The sequence below is a fragment of the Emydura macquarii genome, unplaced genomic scaffold (assembly GCF_026122565.2).
Source record: "Emydura macquarii macquarii isolate MOO-44397 ecotype Brisbane River unplaced genomic scaffold, CSIRO-AGI_Emac_v2 contig_2246, whole genome shotgun sequence".
Classification (NCBI taxonomy): domain Eukaryota; kingdom Metazoa; phylum Chordata; order Testudines; family Chelidae; genus Emydura; species Emydura macquarii.
In genome coordinates, this window is record NW_027132383.1 from 1,102,409 (window position 1) to 1,111,486 (window position 9,078).

Consider the following 9,078-nt stretch of genomic DNA (forward strand, 5'->3'; position numbering starts at 1 on the left):
TCCTTTTCCAGGGGAAGTTTTACATTTTCGAGTGTCTGTTCCAATTAGGAACAAAAACTTGTTCAAATGGTCCGAATTTCAGAACAGAAATTCTGTGTGTCGACCCCAGTCAGGAGCGGCACAGACAAGCCAGATGAAGGATGGGGGAAAACGAGGAGTGTTCTCCCCCTTTGACAGATGGGGACCAGAGCAGAGGATTTGCCGAAGGTTATACTAGGAGGCTGTGGCGGAGTCAACTATTGAACCCAGATGTCCCAACTCCCAGCCCAGCCCTCTTGCCCCAGCCCACCTTCCCCCTTTCCTCAAATGGTCAGTGTATGTTTTTAATTTGGGGGGCGAGGGGAGGCTTTTGACTTTTTTCTTTTTAAAGACAAAAAATTGAGACCTTTCCCCACGGCTCAGAGAAATAAAGGCTGGAGCCTCCTGATCAAGTGCCTTACAACTCAGCTTGGCCAAATTCAATCTTTTCTTTTTTGTCAGTTTCAATAGACACCACCCCTCCCCCCTCCGCAATGTTTTTTTTTAAGTATTCTTCTTCTATTGATACGATTTAAATGTTCACATTTGTGGGAAATCAGTGCAGGGGGTCAGACAATAATTACTGCATGATGAGAGCTGCTGAGCTTCCAAAAGTTAGATCTGCATCACTTAAAACCCAAACCGTCAATATCACATTTCAAAACAAAGTAAATATCCTTAATTCAAAGGCTAAGAAGTTCTCAGGCAGCCTATTTCTTCTCTTGCCTGTCTGTAAATTTTGATAATCAGCAGAAACATCGGTTTGTGTGTTTGGTGAAATCGATGATTCACAACATTTGCCTGTAAAAATCTAACTTTTCCAAACCTACTTATGAATACCAGGATGCAGGCCCCTATCAAATGCTGCCATGCGCACTTCCCGCTGGGCGACAAGCCTTCAGCCCATTCGCTGCTCGCCCTCTCTTCTAAAATGCAGCCAGCCAGCGCTGGGCAACAATTTTCATTCAAAGGGCTGGGCGGTTTGCGTACACAGAAAATGACGTTTTCATCAAATACATTTCAGCAGGAAATGTCGGGGGGGTGGGGGGAGGGTTAAAAAAATCAGACAATATCCCCACAGAATCCTGTTTTTCAGTGAAAACCTGAAAGTATTCGTAGAAAAAAATGTAAACAAAGATTTTAAAAATTTCACTTCCTGACCAGCTCCAGGGGCAACCTCATGCAGGGGGTGACGGAGGGAGAGGGATATATCGTCCTCCTGCCCCCCAGTGTTCGCACTCTGGAGGTATCACTCCTCCCCACCCCAAAAAATCAAGGTCCCTCTCAGTGACCCTGATCTACAACTCACTAACCTGACTTCAGTAGGGGTTGGATCATGCCCCATACAGATTCCCCTCTCCCTTCCTGAGCCAGTCCCCCCAGCCCCACAAGCACCCACGCTGCTCTTCTCTGCATCCTACCCCCTTTATTCCTCTCCCTCACTCGGCCCATCACTTCAAGGAGAAGCCGAGTCCGCTGAGCAGACAGGGGCTGCACATGGAGGCAGAGCAGAGAGGGCTGCATGGCTGCATAGCTGAGAATGAGGCGGCAGACTGGCAGGTGGCACACGAGATGGGAAGGGGCCTTGAAAGGACACGATTGTTCAGGCCCCAAAACGGAGGCCGGTCCGTGTCTGTGTCGTCCTCCAAAGCCAGACGAATAGCGCACAACGCCACCTGCCACAGGACCTGCCTGCCCAGGTGCGGTATGTAGGTGGCGTGCGAGGCCCCTGGAGCTTGGCGGACAGACCCAGCGGGGAGCAGGGGAGGGAAGCCGGGCAGGCAGCACACTTCAGAGCCATTTGGCTAAGGGGCGCGCACAGCACGTCCTCAACCACTGGGCCACGTGTCACGCTGGCGGAGGGGAGCCAGCTCAGGCTCCGAGGGGCTCCCCGAGCAGCCAGGCCGAGTGCTGAGGGTAAAGGGATTGCTGAAAGTAAATGGTTTTGGTTGGCCTGTTCGCCCCTCAGCTTAGCCGAAGCATCACCTGCAGGCCCAGCCAGAGCAAACGGGGCCGCAGTTCTGGAAGGGCCGTGGCTGCCCTGCTGTGAGCTCACCTGCATTAATGCCAGAGGGTCCTCCTAGCTCCCACCTGGGCCCAGCTCAGCGGGCAGGCTGAAGAGCCTCAGGCTGTCAGATGAGGCAGAGTGTCTGAGCTCCCAGGAGTTCAAGTCCTGCCCTGGCTTATGTCACTTCCCCTTCCCGCGCCTCAGTTTCCCCAGCTGCAGCATAGGGACAATCCTGCCACCCCGCCTTCGAGAGCCAGGGAGGGAAAAGCACTCCGGGCATTAGCTTGTGACAGCCACAGCGCGCAGGGTGTGTTCTCCTCCCAGGGAGCACGGAGGCCATCGTTAGCCCCAGAGCCCAGCCCCGCCGGTAACTCTGCGAGGTCACCGTTAACTCTTTCACTGCTGAACATTTTATCACACGCATCGAGCCCCAGGGCGGCGGGATGGAGCGGCTCACAGTAGGGCAGTGGGACTGTTGGTCCCGGCTTGCTGGGGTGGGGAGATAAATGCCCCACCCTAGAGTCACTGCTGCCCAAAAGAGGAAGGCGACCAATTCCCTCTCCCTCTTCTAGCTGCCAAAAGACCCAGCTTGCCCCCCTGCCTCCCCGCGTCTAGACGGTTCTGTCAATACCAAGCTCCACAGAGCATTTGGAGAGGCTGGGGGGACTCCCTGAATGACACCTGACAGCAAGCCAGGGATAGCGTAGAGATGGATTTGGCCCTGGGTCAGAGTGGAGGAGCTCAGAGGAATGGAGGGTCTGTGCTATCCCCCCCTTGTTGCAAATGCTCCAGCAGGAGAAGGTTTAACACAGCCAATGGCCAGGGAATAGCTTCTTAGGGAGCCGAGCTGCTCCTCTTCAATGCACACTGTCTAACTCGTGGTTCCTGGACTTTGCCCCCCCTCCCCTCAGGCCAAGGGCTTGCAGGGGCGAGAGCTGCGCTGGCTTCGCCGTTACGCCTTCGTTAGTAGCAGAGCAGAGATGTCCCCCAGGGCCCAGTGCAGCTCTACTTCACCGCCCACGGCTGGCACACATGGCTTCCTACGCCGCATGCCGGCCGGCGGGGCTCTCCTGCCACTGGCCGTGCAGTCACTCCCAGGCAGCTGGAGTTTATGGTCTCACCAGGCCTGGCTCTGCTCCCAGGCCCCTCCTGCCACCTATTTGCTACCCCTCCACCACTGAAAACAGAGCCAGGGAGCCACCGCCGGAGGATCCAGGGCCAGGAACACAGGGAATGCACAGAGGGAGCAGGGGCTGCGGGGACCCAGGGGCTGCACCTCCCTATTAAAGGGGGAGGGAAGCTGCAAGCTGCATTTCGCTCTGAGCCACTGTGACCCATAGCAGGTGCTGGAGGAAATGCCAGCTGTGAGCCGCACCCCAGAGAGAGAAGTATCTACAGCCGTTCTTCCCCAGACCTTCCCCCCCAGAACACAGACCGCATCCTGAGCCGCGGCGCGCAGCAGATCGTCACATGGGCTCCAGGGGACAGACGGGAAGGCTGCACTTTACCGCTCAGGCCCGTTTCCCCGACAGCAGTGTGATCGCAGCGTGCAGACAGCAGGTCTGTCGCCCAGGCTGCCTTCGCAGGACAGGCGCAGTCTCCCACCAGAGGGGGGAGCAGAGGAAGCCAGGACTCTGGGGCAGCAGTTCCCAACTCCTACTGTTGATGTTATTTATTAGCATCCACCATCCCGAGAGAGCAGCCGACGCGCATGGAATGGATGCGAGCGCGCGGTCCCCAAGGCTGGGGCAGGGCAGTCCCCCAGTGCCAGTCCCCCTGTGTAACACAAGGGGACCCTGCCCCACATGGGAGGGAGGACCGGGGCTCGAAGGGCATCCCAGGTGACCTGGAGCAGGGAAGGGCGGGACCTACATTCCACTGGACAACCTGGGACACTTCCTTCCATCACGGGACGGAGATTCCCGCGTCCCACGTGGGCGGCTCTTCCACAGCTCAGACAGGCCCGGCGCCCCGGAACACCCCGCCCAGCTGGGCCCCTATTTCTTGCCCAGCTCGCGAGCCCGGGTGGTCGCGGCCTCCACGGCGTTCATGACAGTGGCCCGCAGCGCCCCCTTCTCCAGCTCGTGCAGGGCGTGGATGGTGGTGCCGGCGGGCGTGCAGACGTCGCCGCGCAGCTTGGCCGGGTGCTCCCCCGTCTCCAGGATCATCTTGGCAGCTCCCTGCAAGAGGCGGCGGGATCAGAGGAGAGCGGGGGACTGTGCCTTAGAGCACTGTATGTCTCTGCCCTCCGAGGAGGGGAGCTGGGGGAGGGAGACCGGCTGCATCCAAACTGCTCCCTTCCCAGGAAGAGAGGCCACTGCACCCCCATCCAACGCTCAACAAGTAGACTGCGCTCGCTAGGAAGCAGCCCTCCCGGGGCTTCTCTGCCCGAGTACAATGCTTTGCCTTCCACAGCCCCTGCCAGCCAAGGACCTCCCGGCATTGTACACACCGGGAATTTACCCCCAGGGGTAGGTCACTATCATCCTCCCCGGGAAACTGAGGCAAGCGACTTCCCTACTCTCCCACCAACTCCCTCGGTGGTCTTTGGGAGCAGAACCCAGGTCTCCCGAACCCCCACCCGGCTGCCTTGCGCAGCTGGCTAGACACAGTGCGGCCTCCTGCTGTTACGCAGTCCGTGCATGGCACTGCTCCTGTGCTGTATCCTCCTTCCCCTCCGTTCACACCGGTCTGACTGGAAAGACTTTGGGGGCAGTCACTGACTCCTCCTAGACTTGTCCAGTGGAGCTGCTGCCACCTCTGCCCTCTCGTGGCTGTGCGAAGTCAGCCAAAGAGGCTTTGCTTCTTTCCAGCTCAGCCCCATCAGGTCCTGGACGCGTCCCCAGGAACCTTTTGCACCGACTGCGGCTGGGGGAGCTCAGGACTCTCAAGCAGCGAGTCCCAGAGGAACCCTAACACACTTGGCAGATCCCAGCTCAGCTCAAATGGCAGAGCCCTTCAGAGCCGCTAAGGGGTGGGAACCAAGGTGAGGCGAGGCAGCGACAGCTAAGGAATTACTGGGAAGGCAGGCGGAGCCACAAGGCACAGGTGAGAGGCAGGGAAGTGATACCGGAGTTTTCCTGAGGACTGAGGACTTTTCCGGCTGTCTGGGTAGGAGCAGAGGGTGCTGGGGCCGGAGCTGAGCTGCACTGGGGAACCCAGGACTGGGATGGCAGGGGGAACTGCAGGTCAGGAGCACGGTGCGTCGAGGCTGGGGGACGGAGCAGGTCTGGAACAGCGGGGAGCTGTGGGACAGGACTGGGTCGAGTGGGGGAATCTAAAGATTGAGAGCAAAGTCCAAACTTACCAGCAGCGTCTGGGCTGCAATTTTATTGGCCAAGGGGCTGGGCATGCCCATCTTCACAGCCCCTTCGGCCAGGGCTTCAGCAAACAAGTAAACCTGGAGCACGGAAAGGCAGATGTTCAGGGAACGGCTAGATCTTATCGCTCTTGCTTCTGGAGGACGGGACGTGGAGGCACCCCAATACGGCCGCCAGTCCGGCAAGGCTGAGCCAGCAGCACCTTCCACAAGCTGCTTGCCACCACCCTCATGCTGGCAGAAATCAGACGCCCGGGAAGCCAGGGGCAGGGGCCGAGGTCGGGGTGACGACACAGGAGGCGGTCTTGCCGGAGCAGTCATCAGCATCCCTGCACTCAGATCAGGGTCTGAGCAAGTTACAGGCAAGGCAACGTGGTCTCCACCCGGACTCCATTAGACCGCTGATTCCCACGCCTCTACGGGCAACTGCACCAGTCACTGGACTAGGAGCTCAGTGGTAGCAGCCCCGGAGCCCCATCTAACCCCCCGGGGGGCCCAGGCTGCCCCACTCTAAGATCACCTGGGTCAGAGGCAACCAAGGGTCTATCGTGGGCGACGGCGCACCCAGCTCAGCGGGTGGTGGGCAGCAGCAAAGCAACCCGGGCTCGAGGTTCCGGGAGCGAGGGGCACCCATCAGAGAAGCCTCAAGTGCCAGGACTGAGAACCCCGAGCAACGCCTGGGGGTCGCTGTGCTCAGCTGCAGAAAGGCCGGGGCCGAGGACATTTGAAGCAGGGCGTAGGGATCTATCCTGCCCTGGCAGATGATCAGCAGGGAAACAGCTGGGGCCGGAGGGCAGCATAAAGAGACGCCGGCCCCAGCGCAAGGGCACTCACGTAGGCGACCCCGCTGCCGCTCAGGCCCGTGTGGATGTCGATGTAGGACTCGGGCGTTTCTTCACACAGCCCGCAGGCGGACAGCAGACCCTTCAGCAGGGCGGCTTCCTGCTCCCCAGCGCAGCTCCCCCGGGCAAACACCACTGCTCCCTCCTGCACCACGCAGGGCAGGTTGGGCATGATCCGCAGCACCTTGGTCCCAGCGGGGAGAAGCTGCGGGAAGAGACAGACGTGATGCTGCACCAGGAGAACACTGCGGCTGGGAGACAGCCCAGCGGGCGCAACGCAGGGCTCAGGACGTGCCTTAGGTCACAGATGACGTGAGCCCGGCAGGCTTCACCCAACCCTTGCAGGGCGTCCACACAGCAAGCCCACCAGGCAGCTCAGCATGATTGCCAGGGGAAGCCAGTTCTGGGACAGCAGGGGGGCTGCAGGTCAGGATAGAGGGGCACAGGGGATAATAGTCAGCTGGTGGCAATCATTTTAGGCAGGAGCAGAGGTGGGTGGGGAAAAACCATTGGCAGTAATTTAGGAAGGAAGGTTTGCCCAGCCTAGCTGGGGGCGGAGGGGTAGGGAGCGGGGGATTGTGTCTATGCATCAGCATCCCCTGTTAGATTAAGGCACATTACCTGCGCACAACAGCTACAGGGATGTCTGCCTGAGTCTGCAGAGAGCCTGGGATGATAGCTCTGAGAGGGGCGAACTGCCCCCTACCTCTCAATGGAGCGGTAACTACACCTGGAAGTAGTAACCACCATCCTTCCCAGAACAATACTCCATGGATGGCAGGAGGGGAAGAGAACAGCGGGTCTGGCCGTCCACCCCAGCAGGCCGGGTGCCAGGACTGGGACTCCCCTGGCTGGCCCCTCCCTCGTTGGGATTGAGGGATGGATGCCCCCTGTGACTCCCTCTCCTGCCCCCAGACCAACTCGTTAGGAAGCACAGCTATGGCACGTGGGGGGACGTGTTGTGGTCTACCGAAAACCATGGTTTGCCTGGTCTGGCCCTGGCTATATACACACCAGACTTACTGGAGAGCCGTGCGGATCTGGAGCCCTCTTTAGCTAGAGCCCTTCTTCCTCTTATCCCGGCCATTGTATAAAAGCAAATGTAAACCCTTCACCCGTGTAAGTGCATGCCCCGGACTCTCACCCAGCCAGCTGCCCCGCAGTTTAGTGGGGGAGGGGGACACAAGAGGGAGCAGCAGACACTCACTCACCTGTTGCAAGGTCTGCAGATTGACTCCAGCAGCCACCGATACAATAACGTGACCCTGGGTGACGGCAGCAGAAACCTCCTGCAGGACTCCAGGGAGCAGGTGGGGCTTGGTGGCTAGGAAGACCAGGGTACAGCGCTGCAGCACCTCGCTGTTGCAATGCGTCGTCCCGCAGCCCAAATCCTGCCGCCCAAGGAGACGGGAGAGCGTTACAAGCTTGGCGGGGCCAGGCCAGCAGAGCAGGACAGTCTGCAATTCACTGGTACAGCAGCAGCACGCAGTGCCCACCTGCAGCGCGGCTCTCACCACGCTGTCTGAGGGTCGTTTCATCTGCTACTGGCACGCGCTTTAAACGGCCAGGCTGGGGTCCTGGGCGGAGTACTGACTCAGAGGGAAGAGCCACCCCCCCATTTCCCAGAGCAGCCGGGCACTGCTGAGAGATCTCTCACCCACACCCTGACCCGGCCCGATCCTGCACAGCTTGCCGGATCAGGCGGGATCACCACCAAGCGCCGCTACCGCATTTGCCTCCCGGTCACCAGGACGTTATTGGCTCTCTCAGTCCGAAGGAAGGGAGACGCTGCCTGCCACGCAGCCTGCCACGCTCACCTGGAAGGCACCCAAGTTCCTGTTGGACGGCGCGCTGGCCAAGACGTTAGCAGCTTGGACTTTCCCTTAAGACAGAGACCAAAGAGGGCGTCAGCTGCATTCAGAGGCACTGAGAGAATCCCGGGTTGCCTCCAACACACTCCGACAAGAGACCAAGATACACCCAGCTGAACCTTGGAAGCGTCACCCAGATCCAGCCCACGGGTGGGGTGTCCACGTTCATCTCTGGACAGACACGTTGCATTTAGCCTGGCTGACTCCCCTGGGACGCAGAGGCAGCACCACTCCTGCTCCTAGCAACAGGGGACTGTACCTCCCACTTCAGGTCCAAGCCTGTTCACGGTGCCCAGCGTAGCTGTTCACCAGCCCATCTCAGACTCCCAGCAGATGTGAACCAGCCGATAGGCAGGAGGTGAGGCTAATGCTGCTGGAGGAGCTTGTCAGGCTTGTGCAAACAGGGGCCGTGTGCAGGACTGGCAGCATTGCCAGGTGATTGCAAGGAACTGACTTTTATCACACACAGGCCATCGTGTCAGCAGACCCGGCAGGGCCTTGGTGCAACTGACACACCTGGGCTGCAAAAGCATCATGGGAACAACCAGGCAGCTCCATGTGGCCTGCAGCCGCCTCTGAGGTGGGGCACGGGGGGGGAGGGGTGATGCACGGACCCACTGCCCAGGGCTGAGATGCAGCCGCCTCTGGGGTGGGACACGGGGGGAGGGGTGATGCACGGACCCACTGCCCAGGGCTGAGATGCAGCCACCTCTGGGGTGGGGCGCGGGGGGGCGGTGATGCACGGACCCCTCACGTTGCGGGGGGTCCCGCTGCAGTGGGGGGGGCAGGGGCTGTCACACCCCCCCGCCGGGGCCGCCCCGCGCGCCCTACCTGCCCGCACCATCCCCTGCGCCAGCCCGCGGGCCATGCGCCCGGCGCCCACGAACCCGACCCGCAGCTCCCCGCGCGCCTCCATCCGCCGCCTCCTCCTCCTCCGCGCTCCCACGTGGCGCCGCCCCCAGGCCGAGTGACGAGCCCGGCGGGCGGCGCTCGGCCTGACCCCGCCTCCGCCTCCGGATT

The 9,078-nt window shown here is 60.3% G+C and overlaps 1 protein-coding gene across 1 annotated transcript; it reads right to left on the bottom strand.

The window, feature by feature from the left end:
* Positions 1–2,799: 2,799 nt before the first annotated feature.
* Positions 2,800–9,008, bottom strand: PYCR3 (pyrroline-5-carboxylate reductase 3). Its single transcript, XM_067560093.1, has 6 exons — positions 8,890–9,008; positions 8,005–8,069; positions 7,399–7,578; positions 6,180–6,392; positions 5,334–5,426; positions 2,800–4,206 (listed from the first exon to the last, which is right to left on the bottom strand). Exons 1-6 carry the CDS (start codon positions 8,972–8,974, stop codon positions 4,024–4,026), a joined length of 819 nt encoding a protein of 272 aa, XP_067416194.1. The 5' UTR covers positions 8,975–9,008; the 3' UTR covers positions 2,800–4,023.
* Between the last annotated feature and the right edge of the window lie 70 nt (positions 9,009–9,078).